The sequence below is a fragment of the Episyrphus balteatus genome, chromosome 2, assembly GCF_945859705.1.
Source record: "Episyrphus balteatus chromosome 2, idEpiBalt1.1, whole genome shotgun sequence".
Classification (NCBI taxonomy): Eukaryota; Metazoa; Arthropoda; class Insecta; order Diptera; family Syrphidae; genus Episyrphus; species Episyrphus balteatus.
Window position 1 is genome coordinate 106,895,056 of NC_079135.1, and position 18,458 is coordinate 106,913,513.

At 32.1% G+C, this 18,458-nt stretch overlaps 1 protein-coding gene across 1 annotated transcript; it reads left to right on the plus strand.

The window, feature by feature from the left end:
* The first annotated feature begins 491 nt into the window (after nucleotides 1–491).
* Nucleotides 492–15,331, plus strand: LOC129911658 (general transcription factor 3C polypeptide 1). Its single transcript, XM_055989521.1, has 12 exons — nucleotides 492–660; nucleotides 747–943; nucleotides 3,390–3,739; nucleotides 3,797–4,076; nucleotides 4,145–4,295; nucleotides 4,362–4,578; nucleotides 9,514–9,604; nucleotides 9,672–13,213; nucleotides 14,195–14,348; nucleotides 14,418–14,755; nucleotides 14,813–15,093; nucleotides 15,153–15,331. The coding sequence occupies exons 1-12, from the start codon at nucleotides 576–578 to the stop codon at nucleotides 15,266–15,268; spliced, it is 5,802 nt and encodes a 1,933-aa protein (XP_055845496.1). The 5' UTR covers nucleotides 492–575; the 3' UTR covers nucleotides 15,269–15,331.
* Nucleotides 15,332–18,458: the final 3,127 nt, after the last annotated feature.

The following is an 18,458-nucleotide window of genomic DNA, read 5'->3' on the forward strand; positions in this document are numbered from 1 at the left end:
GAAATAGGGGGAAACAGTCAACAGCGCACATGTCAAAGATTTCGACTTGCACAGTGTAGTAGATGTTTTGGTTAATCTAGTACTATCATCTACTCATGCTCTTCTTCACGTGTAGATACGATTTGATTTGTATTGAATTCGTTGAAAGTGCGTTCCATTAAAAATCGCTAGTTAACTACTAGTAGTACTTTGCCACCGTCCAAAGAAACAGGCCTTATGTATAGTATGCCAATGTCCATAATATATAAATTCATCTTTGAACCAAAGTTGAACCTCAGCTAATCCTACGAAATCGGTGGAAGCTAAATTCCTGAACCAAGCCTGAACCATATGAAATTCCGAATCAGATAAAAATGTGAACCCACCCTTTGAAATTATTCGCTTAATTCGCGCTGAATCATTTCATTATACAGTTTTAGAATCTCTGATGTAATAAAAAATTAACAGCTGCATTATTTGACAGATCTCTAAAAATCGCAAGAAATGTGAAAATAAACAAAAATACTACAATCCAAATGTTAATAAAATTAATTATTTACAAAATAAATAAACAAAATACTTAAAAAATTGCTACAATGGCCTTTTCACAATCAAAAAATTTAACATCTGCAATACTTGAAGAAATTGGACTTGAAGGACTAGAAGGAATAACAATTTCTGGTATGTTTCTTAAATTCAACAACTAAATTTGAGTAGAATTAGAAACAAAACTAGCTAAACTAAACTTTGTTATTAATATTCTTAAGGCCTATGGATAAGACTCTCAGATCTTTTACAACTTCCATTACCACTTCTTGATCGATTCCAAATACAAGTATGGAATGTAATAATGCAAGCTCATGATTATTTATTATTCTATGAATTACCCGAACCACGAGAACAGCTAAAATTATGGAACAGATTTGCCAATACAGATCCAGATTATGGTCTGCCTACAACATTGGTAAGTCTATTATTAGTGGAGTGCCGTAAAACATACAATTTGTAAAATCTCGGAATCAAGGAAAAGTCAATGAATGCAACGATTGTTGGGTTGCATTTTAAAAAAGTTCAAAGAAGAAGGTTAAAAAAAAATGCACCACTGGGTCGCACGAACTTGCTATTTGAGTTCAAAGCACTTTTATGTTAGTTTACTTGTAAATTTTAAGAGCTGGCTCTATATAAATTTTAAAGAAATTTTTTTGATGTTGGGGAAGAGTCGACATTTAGGGCAGACGGCTACGGCCAAACCAATTTAAGACTTGAGATAAACTTAAAAATGAAATTGTGAATAGAATTAAAATTTTGAAGTCAATAAAACTAAACTAATTAAAACTTTAGGGCAAAATTTTGTCAAATGAAAAACATTGTTTTCTTATTGTACTTTTTTAAGAAAAACTTAATATGCAGTTTTATTGCAATTACTTTGAATATAACGTTTGCAGGGCTAAATCAAAATCTTTAGAGCCATTTTCGAGTAATTTTCTATAACTTGAAAAATTTGTATGGGAGGTATACACTTTCTTTCTAAGCGAAATAAAAAAAAGAATTCTATAAAAATCATCTGTTCCAAATTTGAAGAAAATCCGTCCACCCGTATAGGCTGTGGAAATGTGTACAAAAGGACGCACAGACGGACGGACGAAAACCAACCCCACAACTCGACATCCGGGTCTGAACACCCCGAAGACAACCTAGTCAGCAGACTATTTAAATTAAGTTTGTCCATGTATAATATTTATCTATATTTTATAACTTAGTCATTGTATAAGCTTAGGCCCCCTCTGTGCCAACAAAATTTTGTATCTATCAATGTATATTAGAAATAAGTTAATTTTAAGTCAATTGTAAATAACAAGTTCAATAAACTAAATTGAATTGAAATTGAATTGACGGACGGACGAAATTGCTAGACCCACTTTTTTTTTATAACAATTTTTAACAACTGTTTATTGAAGAATAATTACAGCTGAGTCATTTCGTATGAAAATGTTCAGTTCGAATTGCTGCCTCATTTAAGATTTTGCTCAAACTTTGTGAGGATGTTCTCTAGAACTGTAAATAAGTAATTCAAAACCAATTTTTAGTTCAAAGATAAAACTTTTGGAAATTATTGGGGCTTACTTCAAAAAATAAATAAAATTGCCCAAAATTTACTATTAAATAATTCAATTTATCATTTGATGGGGTTGGAGTGGAGTTAATTTCTTGATGAGTTTGGACAACGTTGGTTTGTCGGTTTTGCACAGTAGTTGTGTATGTTTTTGACTTTTTTCAATTGACGTTCAGTCACTTTTGCCGAAAAATTTCAAGCTTGTAATTTCGTTATTTTAGCCAATTTTTTGAGAAAATATGCACGAAAAACATGCATTTAATTTAATAATCATTTTTAGCAAAAAAACAAAACCGACTTCAATGGTTCAAAACTGGGTTTTATGGTTATTAAAATAGTTCCTATGGCTAAAAGTGAACGAAATTGAAATGGGACCACACTGCAGCCAAAAAGAATTATCAAAATTGGTTCACTCAGTCCAAAGTTATGCGGTAACAAACATAAAAAAAAAAAAAAAAATACAGACGAATTGAATACCTCCTCCTTTTTGGAAGTCGGTAAAAACATGCCATAGTTAGCAAATAAATGCAAAAATATGCACTAACGATTGAATGCCATTTAAAAGGAATTCTCCTGATTCGTATACAAAATCCGATGCCATGCTCCCAAGATGCCCCTTAAAAAATATGCATTACATGGAAATCCGATCCATAGTTTGCTTCTGAAAACTTTTCTACTTAATATATCTTTTTGTTTAAAATGGTATTTTAAATCTTATAAAAAATAATTTTTGATTAAGTTCGAATACTTAGATATATTTCTTGAAATTTTCATACCTTCCAAAAACCAAAAACTTTTAAAATGCAGAAGGTATCTAGTTCTTGATGAATTCTTAGATATCAATCAATTTTATTTATAAAATCAACATTCTGCAATAGTAAAAACTTTTTTATAAGCTTTTTCTTTTTGAAAACCTGCATTTAAAAAGGAAAATAGTTCTTTTATTAATTATGATGTTGTCCCTTTTTGCCCCCATACCACCCCTAATCATTAAACCTGCAGTCCTTTGAGACTCAAGATCAAGTATTTAACAGTTCTTCTTTTTAAAATATAACTGTAAACTTAGTAAAGAAAAAAAAACCAAAAATAATAATAATATTACAAATTGTTGAAATTTAAGAGCGGACAAAAATTCTTTTTTTTTTTTTTAACATTTTACTATATTCTTTTAAAAACACAATTCCAAAGTTTAAAGATTCACTGACTTTCCCTTGATTCCGAGGTATAAATCTTACAGCACTTCCCTAAATCTATTTTTTGGTCAAACCAAACCTTTAAATGACAAAATTCAATTTAGACGGAATGCCCATTCAATTTGTACAAATGTGTCCCAGTATCGGATGGAGAAATCCTAGGGTCATGTGAAAATTATGACTCCCGCATACCCATTCTATTTGATGAATTAAAATGCATGAGTTTAAAGGAAATTAACGATAAATGGGGTGAAAAATTTGTCATAGTTGGTAATCAAAAACTGCGATACAGTTGCCTCATTCCGCCACAAATAAGTATACCCACAGAAATCACTGCATCACAATACTGCGTGCTTGAATTCATTGGACGATCCCGCAAAAATGGCATTACAACTGCCGGAAAGTTTTCAATATTACATTGCTGTAGAGATGCTGCAATTGGCTTCTACATTAAGTAAAAAAAACGTAAAATCACAAATATGAATCGCAACTAAATAAATCTCTTTTCTAGAAACAAATTAATTCGTCTTGGTTTGATTACAAGACAATGTTACACAGAAAAACGAGCTGATCGTTTAATTGGTTCAAGTCTCTTGCATTTAACGCGTTTCTATAGCCCCAACAAAACTGCTTTTCAGGCTGTGGTCGAAAAGATGTTTTTCGCTTTGAAACACACTCCCAATCAAAGATTGTCTATGACTGGTATTCGGCAATTGTTTCCATCAGAAAACCAAGCGATGATAAAGAAGATCCAGACTACGCAATTCTTTAAAAAAATATTTGATGTATCTGTAAGTTTAATAGATTTCTCTTACAAATTTAACAAAATAATAAAATAAAATTCTTTGTTTTCGTAAAGAATTGCCCTGCAAAGGAATTAGCCGATTTCAAACTGACTTCTAAATATAATGGTAGCCGAGAGATTCTCTGTGTGAAATTAAAAAATCCTTGTTTATCAGAGGATGAACTATTTAATGACGATGAAATAATAGAAGAAAAAGAATCAAACGGTTGGTAGATATTATTTTTTTTTCTTAAAATTATAAATAATTTCATCGATTTTATTAAATTTGCAGGTTTTTACGATTATAAACATTCATATGTTGATATGCCACTTGCAGAAGAAATTTATCGTGCTATTGAAAAATGTGGCAGCGAAGGCTGTAGTCAAAGTCAATTGTGTACAAATATGTCAGCAAATCATTTGAATGTTCGTCAGGGATTGAAAAAAGCTGTTCAACAAAAACTTATTACTTCTTATTCGAAGGATATGGGTCGACAGAGAACAAATATGTAAGTTTGTTTTTATCATTTATTAAAAAATCTTACTTAATTATATTTAGGCTTATGATATATGCTCCTGCTTTTTTGTTTATCTAAATTTACCTAAACTGTTCTTTATTTGACGCTTTTATCATCTGGATTTGGACTCTTTCACAAATCTGTAGACCTCAAACAGCCACGACAATCCTTCAAGTTTTAAATTGTTCCTTTTCTTAGTCCAAAAAAATGCTGGTGCTTTTGTTTCATTCAAGGGTAAGAAAGGTCTACTTTTTCCTTGGTTTGTATCTGAATGTTACATGATTTCGCTCTTTTTAGTTTGGTTCCCTGGGTCTCTTTAACCAACTCAGTCGTCCGGTTACTATATTTTGGGATTTTATTCTTTTAATTGTATTTTTACTCTGATCTTTGTACTTCTAATTCGACCAAGCTCTATTAATCCTGATGTCAGATGAAAAATTTTCATCTCTGCTGTCTTTTATTTGCTCTCAAGGTTTGCTATCCATATCCGCAGTTGCGTTTACAAGCATTACAAAAACAAAGCGGAGCTGCCGATAAGTCTTTCTTTTGAGATAAGGGGGATTTTTCGATAGCCTTTGCTTACGGGATGAATGGTATCGTCGGCACAATTCCAAAACCGCGAATCTGCATTTTTGGACATTTTCACTTAAATGCGTCATTTTACTTGTTATCGGTCCCTCTATTCACTGCGTCGATCCTAATCCTCCATCTATTGCCTAAAAGCCTGAACTAGCAATGTCCTTGCAGGAGTTTCCATAAAAGTGCATGAGTTTCCAAAACTTTGAAGCCGTTTTTGTCAAAACTATTAATTTTGCAGATTCGTGGTTTTGTGCCCATGATATCGTGGGTACTTATTCTTTCAATTAAAAGTCACGAATAGAAAATGTGCAACATAATAATTCTATCTATTTCGCGCTTATGCAGTAACCAATTCCTTTCAAAATATCCACCCATACATCAATCGCTCGTTGCAATCAGTATAGAATAATTGGTTCATTTTTTCGTACGTCACTTTACCTTCAAGCATGTACTGCATTAAAAAGTTGAGGACTCAAGACGTTTCCTTGTTTTACAACTACTGCGAATCCGAATCCTTTAGTAACGCCAATACATACATCTTACATCTTAGTTTATTCATAAGTCCATCATACATGTACATACATATGTATGTCCATAATTATTTGAGTGCTCTTGAATAGCACCAGCTATAGAGGTAGAAATTTCATCCACTCTTGAATTGGGAGCAATTCTTCATCGCTTCTTTCTTACAAGTTCTATATTCTTCTTCGTGGGTGACTTTTGATCTGTATTATTAGAGGAGCCATGCAAATTTTTTTACTTATACAGTATGTGGCCACATGATTATGACCGATGAAAATTTTCACAAATTTGTTAAAACTAATTTTAATTTATTTTTTCTGTACAGTTATTATTATTTCGACTTCCTACTACAACGCTATACTGCCCATAATCTTGTAAAGGCCCTAACTACGATTTTGATTTTTTTGCATATTTGGAGTTAGGGCATTGTCTCTGATTTATCCTCATTTATTTTTTTAGCCTAGGTCTTCAAATACGCCAGAAAATTCAAAATCTACTTTTGATTTTTTTCATTTTTATATGAAAATTGCGATATTACATTTACTGTTTCCCTCTATAACTCAGAACTAAGAAATCTGTAGTTAGGGCCTTTACGAGATTATGGGCAGTATAAGTGTCACGTCTTTTCTAAGTAAGAAAAATTAAATAATAAACAGGCTTGGTAATTTTCCGGGGATGAATTCCACAAATAAGGCTCTTTGGGGATTCTTAGCGAAATGTTGCAGAAAACCTCATACCAACTAGTGGAAAAGCTTAGTGGTGAGTGGCTGAACAGAGTTTCCCGAAAGAATAAAGGCATTTTGCAACAAAACGAAAACACACGAAATATTGAAAAAATTGTCATCAATTTTTTTTACTTTGCCTCTTTAAAAAAAAAAATCATGTGTGCAATTCACACGTGGTAGAAGTGAAACCTTAAAAAATCATTTTTCTTGCAAAAAAAAAAAAAATAGAAAAAATCTACCTATTTTTATTCTATCACCTTCAAATCCATGTTTTTTATATGACAACCTTTATAAATTTTATATCATCTGAAAGCTTATTGTCTAAGCTCAAAATATATATATCGATCAGGTCTATTAGACATCTACAAAAAGAGCTAGAATTTTTTGAACTCGATCAATTTCCATCAAGAAAAGCGAAAAACACGTATTTTTATCTTCTCACGCTATTAAATTTACTTTCTTCCCTAACAACCTACACCATCTGAAAGCTTATTGTCTAAGCTCAAAATATATATATCGATCAAGTCTATGAGACATCTACAAAAAGAGCTAGAATTTTTTGAACTCGATCAATTTCCATCAAGAAAAGCGAAAAACACGTATTTTTATCTTCTCACGCTATTAAATTTACTTTCTTCCCTAACAACCTACACCATCTGAAAGCTTATTGTCTAAGCTCAAAATATATATATCGATCAAGTCTATGAGACATCTACAAAAAGAGCTAGAATTTTTTAAACTCGATGAAATTTCATCCAAAAAGCAAAAAAAAACATTTATTTTTATGTCCTCATGCTATTAAATCAATTTTTTTGTTTGACAACCTATACAAAATTTTATACTATGTGAAAGTTTATTGTTCCACCTAGTATAATGATGCATAAATCTTATTTCAAAGATGTCTACAAGAGAAGTTAGAATTTTTTAAAGTCAACCATGTCGAATTTCCAGACTGAGATTACGGTACTTCCTACACTGGTAGCTGGTCATCGCCAACAGATCTCCACAGGTGTTTTGAGGTATTTTTAAATTTTTTTCAATTTAAAATTGTGTAACTTGTAGAGCACGTAACGTTATGTGTGATATACCAAATAAAAGGTTATGTTATCAGCATGCGTATTAAAGTTAAATCAAATTTGTATGTGCACTAGATCAAAAGATATAACGTGTGTTGGAAAAGAACATCTTTTTACCGTTATCTCCGAATTTTGGATATGAAATTAATTGAAATTTTGTACAATTATAATTTATGTAATTACCTATCTACAGTACAAATTTCATTCATCTATGTATTAAAACAAAAAAGTTATAACAAGTTGAAGTCGTGTCGCGTTTTCGTTTCATCTTGTTTCAAATCACTACGATACTAAAGAAGTTTTCACTTCAACAAAATTCGTAGTGGCATAATGTTTTATACAACCGTAATAATACTGTACTGTGCACAAAAAATAAAATAAAATTAGTTTTTAGCGTTCTAGTTAAAGAATTAGTGACAATTGAAAATTTTCATCGGTCATAATCATGTGGTCACCTGCTGTAACAGCTTCATCATTCCGGGTCAACGCAGCCCAACTCAAGGAAACGCGATTTTCTACACCACCATTTAGATAGCCCGATTAAATCCTAAGTCCAATTCAAGATAGCCCGACTCACGTAAACTCGACTCAGGTAGGCGTGTATTTTGTCAAGATTCCAATTCCAATTTTGTTTTTATTGAACTTGTTATTTACAATTGACTTAAAATTAACTTATGTCTAAGATTCATTGATAGATACAAAATTTTGTTGGCACAGAGGGGGCCTAACCTTATACAATGACTAAGTTATAAAATATAAATAAATATTATACATGGATAAACTTAATTTAAAGTCTGCTGACTAGGTTGTCCTCGGGGTGTTCAGACCCGGATGTCCAGTTGTGGGGTTGGTTGAGTTGGGTTGGTTTGGTTGGCGTTAGCCACGGTAGTAAGCCGACTGGGTGTCGGCGTAAAAGTTAACTTCTTCGTTGTCCATTGAAATTATGTTCTCAGCCAGTATATCCAAAGCGCAAAGGTACTTAGGTTCCGGATGTCGTTGTTGGGCTGTCATTCTTCTCATCAGTTGATTGGGATGGTTGGCGATATTTCCTACCAGTACCTTCGCCGATTGCAGTAGATACTTGTCCAGTGGTATGATTTTTGCTTCCTCGTAGAGTCGCTTGTTGCTATAGTATTTCTGCCGCTGTCGGTCAAAGATGAGTCCAGTGCAAATCCTCAGTATTTTTCTCTCGAACATTTGTAGTTCCTTCATGGCTGTCTTGGAGATGGTGTACCATACTGGAAAGCTGTAGGCAATGACTGGTCGCAGAAGCTGCTTGTAGATCAAGAGTTTCGTTGGTTGACTCAATCCTGTTCTTCTTTTCATCAGAGGGTGAAGGCGATGGAAAGCAAAGTTGGCTTTTTTGAGGACCAAACGGGAGTGATTGTTGAATCTGAGGAGCTCGTTAAAGTTGATTCCTAAGTACTTGGCGTTGCGTTTGGCTGGCAGTATTTTGTCAAGAATTATTACTGATTTTGTTATTAGTTGGTGGTTGCAGTTTGTTTATTAGATTTTTGAGGAGACACCAAAGAATTCTAATCAACAAAACTAACCAAATTGTGCTCACACATTATTTTTCCCACTCTTTACTCTCTTCAAAAATCTAATAAACACATTCTAACCACCAGCCAATTACAAAATCCGTAAGATAATTCTTGAAAAAATAAACCCGAACAAATTACACGCCTACCTGAGTCGAGTTGCGATGAGTCGGGGTGTACAAAGTCGTGTTGTCCTGAATCGGGCTATACCCTTCCAATTTTTAACTCTCTTTTCATACGTAATAGTAAGGGTGTTTGATTTGCTAAGTCAGTTTATGAATTGAAAACGTTTTTCATGTTACGTAATTCATATACTTTAACACTCCAAAATAAGCAAGGAGTATGTAAGGTATTGTATGGTAAGTCTTTCTTCTGGTTTTAGTAGGCGTAAGCATTTTTTGCACAAGAGCCTACATACAAGCAGAGTGTCGTCAGATAACTTTGACAAAACAATAAACTGAAACACTTTGCTATCTTTTGCAGGTTAGTAGCCATCAGTTGTGCAAATTCTGTTAAGAAAGTTAAAGAAGACCGCGCTAAAATCACCCAAAATCTAAAATGCAGAGATGAACCAGTAAGTAAAAAAAAGACAACTTTTTAAATCAATTTATATTTTACTTTTATTTTCTTGTTTTATTTAGCAACTCCCACCTGAACCAGATTTACCACCCAAAGACATAAAACAAATAACATCAACAATTAAAGAAGTCGTAAATAAATTCAATCCAATTCCACGTGATGTTACTATCAAACAAATCGAACGTCAACAAATGGTCGTCAAATTAGTCGATAAACTTTGTATAATTCAAGTTCCCATCTTACGAACTGAAATAATCAAATATGAACAAGAAGCAGGCTATAAAGATGAAATATGCAACAAATCAATTTACAGAATCATTGCACGATTACAAAAACAAAATATTGTCAATACATACGAAATCACCCTCCGATTGGACGAACATGCTCGTCTTTATCGTTATGTTACCCATCCAAAAATTGACATTAATCATGAAGTAATGCAAAGGGAAGTTCTTAAACTCAAAAATGCTCTCTTTCTATTTTTGGAAGAGAAAAAGTGTCGCATTATTCCACCTAGATTTAGCCAAACTGGCAAACCTAAAGAACAACGTATTGGTCTGATTCCCGTGGGACCACAAAAATCACCAAAATTCTTAACAGCACGTTTTATGCATGAATTCATGTTTTATATGTTAAATGATTTACAACCCAATCGTCAACCATTAACTCTGACTGAAACTATGCTAACTACATGGTTGCAATCTGAGCCGAATATTAATTGTAATGAATTGTATAAAAATATGGTTGAAGAAGGCATTTCTCCATACAGAGATACTATCAATTGGAAGACATTCATTATACCTTTGCCAATTTATAAAGACAAACCAGATGGATGGATTTCTTTCCCGGATGTCGTTGAACGAATGCCATTTTCTTTATTACACAAAATTATTCATGTTCCTCCAACAGTGGATAAATTAGCTATAGAATATCTAATGCATCCTGTTAAGCAACATTACATGATTAAACAACTACCCTTGACCATACAAAGTCTCGTTAACCGAGGTCGATTGTCTAGAATTTTATGTAACATCGTTCAAATACTTCAACTTATGGGATTGATTCAAGTTAGTGAAAAGAAAGCCAAAGATCCAATTCAAATTTGGGTTTATATCAATCGAAAGGCTTCAATTGTCGATACTACACCCTCTGAACCGGGTTATATAGAAATTAATCGCGATAGAGAATACTCGAGGATTGATTTTAATTTGCAAAAAATGAGTGACATCAAACAATACTGGAATTGCTTGCATAAAACTTGTTTAGTAACCAGACTGGGCTTTGTTCATAAGAATATGGAATCTGATGCAAAAGGAGTGTATAAAAAACGTCGGCTTGCTTTAACTGATATAATCTCTCCAGTGACATCGTTTGAAGAAGCTCCTAATTTAGATATTGGAATACCCCCGGGTGATGGTCTAGGAGCCGGTGGATTAGCATCCGGTTTGTATTCATCATTCCAACGTAATTGGACATGGCTGGTTAATAACAAACATACAGCTGCTGCAGCTGCAAAACTAAGAAAACAAAGTACCAAATTCATGCGAACTAGAATGTCCAAGTTATCTGATGAAATTATGGTTCGGAAAACATCTGCTGTTACCTCGTCGGCGGTATCATTAAAAAAAGGTACAACTCGTTTAGCAACGACATCAACAGGAAAAGTGGTTAAACGGAAGAAAATAGTTTCTCTCAAGAAAAAAGCTAAATTTCCTTCCGATTCAATTGATCGAGATGCAATTAGACAAATGCGCTCTTTACGTGCTCGTTGGAGTCATAAAGAAGATCTTATATTAAAAATGGCTCGAGCAACGTTCTTGTTCCTCGGTGTTCCTGTTATTCATTTGAATCTGAGAGATGTAGCGAAGATCACTCGTGATATTATTCGCTTGCAGTGTAACATTCACAATAAAACAACTCAAGCATGTCATCGAAGAATACATTTTATGGTTAAAACTAATCGTCATTTACCTGAGCTACCACAATGGTTGCATGCTATGCAAACTAATGATCACCTAACATCGCGATATAATTCGGAAACTTTTCATCGTGATTTAAAAGAAATCTATCCGGTAAAATCAGACTTTCAAAATGCTTTGGCAGTTCATTTTCTCTATGCTTTTGGTGTATTGCAAGCTCAGCAAATGGAAAATGATCCAAAATATCTAAGGAAAAAAACGGCAAACTTCCCCAACACTCTTAAAGAATTTTATAAAAAATACCGTGAGTGTACACCTCTCGGTGATGACAAATCATTGTTGTATACGAATCCGACAATAACTCTTGATCTTCAACTTGCTACTATTAATAATGTTTTACATAGTTCTTTGGGTTGCGTTCGTGATAAGACACAGTATAATTTACAGATTTTTGATGTCTTTAAAACTTATTCCGAGGAAGTACTTCATACAGCTTTTAAAATTGCTAGAATCGATGGATTGGTGGTTTCTCGAAAGAAATCACAAACGCAAACCTACACAACCCAATTGACTGGACCGTCATTTGTATTCTCTAACAAATATCGAATGAGTTTGATGTTTCTAAGATATCCTTACGTTGTTTTGGATATGTTGTATGCATTTTTTACCCAAACAACAATGCAAATTTACAATAATGAGCCAACAGTGGTTGAAATTAAATCACCTCATTCGGGGCAGTTATTTGTTTTGGCTGAGCTTTTGTGGCATCAAGCGATTACAATTGAAGTAAGACCGCCAAGTAATATTTTAACCATTGATCCAATGGCTCAGCAATCGAATACAAGTCAAACACAGAAAATTATGGATCATTATCATAATTTGCTGGAATATGGTCCTCAAACGGAATATTCAAAACATTTCGATGCTTTGGGGGAATTGGCAACTAGAGTTAAGTTTAAGGCTGGAAATGTAAAGCATAAGATAAATTATAATCCTTTTGATGTTATTGCAAAGATGGACAGTGTACAGATTCATTTCTTTTGTTTTTTGAGAAATATGAATCAATCGGTGGATTTGAATTTTAGTAAACTTTTATCAGAAAAAGTTCAGAGTAATGTAAATGAGAACGAAGAAGAAGAAAATGATGACGATATAAATTTATGTCCCTTCTCTAACGATTGTGTAATGAAAACTGATGATTATTTAAATTCCATTGAAACAATTGTTAAAAATCAAGAAAATTGTCTTGTTGAGATAAATGAAGAAATCGATTTGAACTCTATCGAAACTAAAACGAATTCAATTATAATTTATTCGGAAAATATTTTATCAATTTTTGAATCATATCGAATATGTATGAAAAGTCATTTAGCCAAAGAGGATTCCAAAGATTTGGGTTCTACTACATTGACTAGAAAACCATTAAATTTAGTTCAAATTAGTAAAAGTATTTTGGAAGAATACGATGAAACACAAATGGACGATGAACATGAACCAGAATTAAATAAGGATGAAAAAAATGCTAGAGCTCAAGATGTGTTTGTTGTAAATTTGCCATGTTTAAAAATTAGTGCATCGAAAGAGAGTGAAGAATGGGAGAAAGTTGAACATAAAGGAATTATGATGCCTGAAGTTTTGATGGAAACTGCTATATTGAGAGATGCAGTGCTGGAACGAATTGTTGAGTAAGTATGAATATTTTCTATTATTTGATAATATTTGCGTGTGGGTGTTGTCTATGATAATATATCGATATATTTCCTTCTTCATCCTTAACCTAGGTTATCTTTCTCCCAAAGAATTTCAACTATTTTCCAGGGATTTGATTTTTGGTCAACGTATTTTCTTAACTTAAGGGATATTTTTCTTGACTAATTTTTCAATTGTCTAATAGGCAAAGTTATCCTTCAACAGAATAAAGTAAACTAAAATAAAAGGCACGATAGGGTCGCACATTCTTCCACTTATGTTAAAAGTTGCTTGGAATATTAAAGCCTTTTAAAAATTCATATAAGAATTTTTATTAAGAAATTTAAAAATAAAATATAAAAATCAATATAAAACTTGGTTCAAAGTTACAAAAACATCCTTTTAAATGGCTTTGACCATCACACGAAGTATGCTGTTTAATTTCTTATATAACAAAGAATTTTTAGAAAACGTTTTTTTAACACCATCAAAGCCTTTTTTAAAATAATTAATTTTATATAGGTATATACAAAAATTTCTAACATTTTTCAAAAAAGCGCTTTTGTTATAACTCGATCTTATTTTATCTTTTTCCTCTCTGAAATTCACAACTCTTCTTAAATTTTGCTGAATTCTAAGATTTTCAAGAGTGTTTTTCTTCCTCGAGTAATAATATAACCGTGAGCCTTCTATATCTTCATGTGATGTTGGCTTGAGCTTTATGCACCTCTAAACGCCTGTAATCCTATAGAATAATTTGCCCTCAACTATTTTCAACCTCTTCTGCTTCTTGAGATCGTAAGTGGTTTAAATCATACTTAACGTGCTACGGCGAGCTGTGAGCTTCTTTTCATTCATTCTTGTCCAAGTTTCTTTCGAAATTTAGTTTAGTGTTGTTTTTTATAGGTATCTCTAAATTTTAAATCCATTTTTCTAAAAATCTAAAAATCCATTTCCAACCGTTAACTTTTTTTAAGTGATGCATGCTGGAAATATACACAAAATGATCTCGGAACCCTTAAAACTTTAATGACTGAGATTGGACTTACCGATGAAGAACAAGATCAGATTGTAAAAATTCATGATTTTATTGAGTCTCATGATCTTGGTGCTCCAGCCGCTGATCTTGTGGTAAGAATATTTAATTAAAATGGAAAAATAAAAAACGATTCCAATTTTTGTCTGTATTACCTTATTTAGAAACGTTTTCCTGATGTGGAATTTTTACAAAAAGCTACAAAACTACTACGTCAGCATTATTTAGTACTACGAGCTGGTGTTTCAACTTTTGTATATGTTCAAAAGAATCATGTTCGACACTGGGTAATTCATACCCGTCATATTAAACGTTTAGAACGAGAATCTATGGGAAAATTAGTTCCTGGCCAAAAACGAAAACCAGATGATGAGTATTTAAGTGATAATGAACCTTCAGGGTCTAAACAAAGTCGGACAAATGATGGTCGGCGAAAACCAAAACCAGTTGAACGTTATGAAGATATGAAAGAAGTAAGAACTTCATCTTTGGATCAAACAAAGTAAGTTTTTTTTTTTAATATTTTGTGTTTTTTTTTTACAAAATGATTACTTTTTAGTTCAAAGGAACAACTTCTAGTTCTCAGACCTTGTCCATGGATTCGAGTAAATGGGTCTTTGAATCGACGCCTTCTTGACAAATGGTTGGGTAGCATTTTAATTGAATGCTCAGTACAAAATGGTTGCACTGTTCAATCAGTTTGTTTGCGTTATAAACAAATGCATGCTGCAGATATAATGTACCTTTTAGAAGTATTAACTGAATTGAAAATAGTTGAATTAAGAAGCTATAAACCGCGTTCGGTTGGATTATTTACAAAATATGAAGAACTCGAACAAAGTAAGCTGAAGAATTTCCATACAAAAAATGTAATTATAAATCGTATGATCTCTTTGCAGGTAAAGGTAATGAATTTACTGATCCACAGAATACATACATTATTACTATGCCTGATGCAACGCTTCGTATGACACAATTCATTGGCGATAAACTTTATCGATCTGAGTTCGTTTAAATTAAAAACAAATATTTCTTTTAAAAAGAGAAATATATTAAGCCTTTTCACATGTATAAAGTATTCAATAAATTTGATTTTTTAAGGATGAGACTAAAAGAATATTTATGTCATTATAAGGCGTAGTTAAAGCCAACTTGACAAAGGCTGATAAAAACTATTTGGATTGTTTCGAGGGAAAAATTCTTCGGCTAATTTTTGGTCCCGTCTGCATTGATGGTGATTGGAGAAGAAGATACAACAAAGAACTATATAGGTTATACAAAAACACTATCTTAGTCAAAAGAATAAAAGAACAGCGGCTGAAGTGGCTAGGTCATGGACAAAAATGCCGTTTCACAAAAAGTTTTCGACTCCGAAAACAACAAAAGTCTGTTTTCTAGCAGCTCAAGCTCTAGTTTTTAAGGTCCATTTTCTTCACTCGGAGTTGAACAAAACTTGAGAATTTTTATATTAAAAATTCTCAAGTTATGTTCAACTCCGAGTGAAGAAAATGGACCTAAATTATTCAGAGGTACATAAAAAAGCATACAAATTCTTACAGTTTTTTTTTTTAGATTTTTTTTTATTTAAAATTTTGTTTGTATTTTTGTTTTACTTACTGGACCAAAATACTTCACTTTCAATGTAAAATTTTTCAGTAAAACTTTAAAAACGCATGTAATAATAAAAACAAAAATAGTATCAAACTACCCCCAAAATGTGAAATGAAAATATCTCAAAAATTGGAACTCATAGAAAGAAACCAGTCTGATTTGTATGCTAACTGAACCCAAATACATACATTAGGTTTGATATACGATTTTTTGAAAATGTTAAAAAACAGTTAAAATAATCATAACTTTAAAATAACTATGAAATAACTATAAAAACCTGAAAAACGAAAATATTTAAATAAAAAATAACAGAACACATTAAGGACCCGTATAAACTTAGCATGACAACTTTTGAAAAGTTAATTTTTTTTTGGCTCAGTAATTGCCGCATAATTGCCGTGTTTATGCCGTGAAGTCAAAAAAATTGCCGCGCGCTTAGTTTGGTCAGAATCGGTAAACCAAGTTTGTCATGCTAACTTTATATAAAGTTAGCATGACAAATTTTAATTTTTGATCAATTTAAATTTTTTTTTCTCTAATTATTTAAAGTTTAATTGCCGTAATTATGCCGTGAAATCGAAAATAATATATCTCTTTTGGTTTTCTCAAAAAAAAATAAAATGTATTTTTTGTTAACCCTATTCCATATAAAGTTAGCATGACACACCCTGTATTTCTTAAATCCTTGGTCAATTTGAAAATTTTTTTGGCCAATTAATTGCCGCATTGGGTTAATATAAAAACTGCAAACTCAAAAAAATTGCCGCGCTTTTGGTTTTTTCAAAAAAAATTAAAAACTGTTTTTGGCCTCATATCGTATAAAGTTAGCATGACAAACCATCTATTTCTTAAATCCTTGGTCAATTTGAAAATTTTTTTGGCCAATTAATTGCCGCATTGGGTTAATATAAAAACTGCAAACTCAAAAAAATTGCCGCGCTTTTGGTTTTTTCAAAAAAAATTAAAAACTGTTTTTGGCCTCATATCGTATAAAGTTAGCATGACAAACCATCTATTTCTTAAATCCTTGGTCAATTTGAAAATTTTTTTGGCCAATTAATTGCCGCATTGGGTTAATATAAAAACTGCAAACTCAAAAAAATTGCCGCGCTTTTGGTTTTTTCAAAAAAAATTAAAAACTGTTTTTGGCCTCATATCGTATAAAGTTAGCATGACAAACCATCTATTTCTTAAATCCTTGGTCAATTTGAAAATTTTTTTGGCCAATTAATTGCCGCATTGGGTTAATATAAAAACTGCAAACTCAAAAAAATTGCCGCGCTTTTGGTTTTTTCAAAAAAAATTAAAAACTGTTTTTGGCCTCATATCGTATAAAGTTAGCATGACAAACCATCTATTTCTTAAATCCTTGGTCAATTTGAAAATTTTTTTGGCCAATTAATTGCCGCATTGGGTTAATATAAAAACTGCAAACTCAAAAAAATTGCCGCGCTTTTGGTTTTTTCAAAAAAAATTAAAAACTGTTTTTGGCCTCATATCGTATAAAGTTAGCATGACAAACCATCTATTTCTTAAATCCTTGGTCAATTTGAAAATTTTTTTGGCCAATTAATTGCCGCATTGGGTTAATATAAAAACTGCAAACTCAAAAAAATTGCCGCGCTTTTGGTTTTTTCAAAAAAAATTAAAAACTGTTTTTGGCCTCATATCGTATAAAGTTAGCATGACAAACCATCTATTTCTTAAATCCTTGGTCAATTTGAAAATTTTTTTGGCCAATTAATTGCCGCATTGGGTTAATATAAAAACTGCAAACTCAAAAAAATTGCCGCGCTTTTGGTTTTTTCAAAAAAAATTAAAAACTGTTTTTGGCCTCATATCGTATAAAGTTAGCATGACAAACCATCTATTTCTTAAATCCTTGGTCAATTTGAAAATTTTTTTGGCCAATTAATTGCCGCATTGGGTTAATATAAAAACTGCAAACTCAAAAAAATTGCCGCGCTTTTGGTTTTTTCAAAAAAAATTAAAAACTGTTTTTGGCCTCATATCGTATAAAGTTAGCATGACAAACCATCTATTTCTTAAATCCTTGGTCAATTTGAAAATTTTTTTGGCCAATTAATTGCCGCATTGGGTTAATATAAAAACTGCAAACTCAAAAAAATTGCCGCGCTTTTGGTTTTTTCAAAAAAAATTAAAAACTGTTTTTGGCCTCATATCGTATAAAGTTAGCATGACAAACCATCTATTTCTTAAATCCTTGGTCAATTTGAAAATTTTTTTGGCCAATTAATTGCCGCATTGGGTTAATATAAAAACTGCAAACTCAAAAAAATTGCCGCGCTTTTGGTTTTTTCAAAAAAAATTAAAAACTGTTTTTGGCCTCATATCGTATAAAGTTAGCATGACAAACCATCTATTTCTTAAATCCTTGGTCAATTTGAAAATTTTTTTGGCCAATTAATTGCCGCATTGGGTTAATATAAAAACTGCAAACTCAAAAAAATTGCCGCGCTTTTGGTTTTTTCAAAAAAAATTAAAAACTGTTTTTGGCCTCATATCGTATAAAGTTAGCATGACAAACCATCTATTTCTTAAATCCTTGGTCAATTTGAAAATTTTTTTGGCCA

Coding starts and splice junctions, on each gene's coding strand:
- LOC129911658 (XM_055989521.1), top strand. CDS start 576: ATGGCCTTTTCACAATCAAAAAATTTAACATCTGCAATACTTGAAGAA. Junction 661..746: donor AGAAGGAATAACAATTTCTG/GTATGTTTCTTA, acceptor AATATTCTTAAG/GCCTATGGATAAGACTCTCA. Junction 944..3,389: donor ATGGTCTGCCTACAACATTG/GTAAGTCTATTA, acceptor AATTCAATTTAG/ACGGAATGCCCATTCAATTT.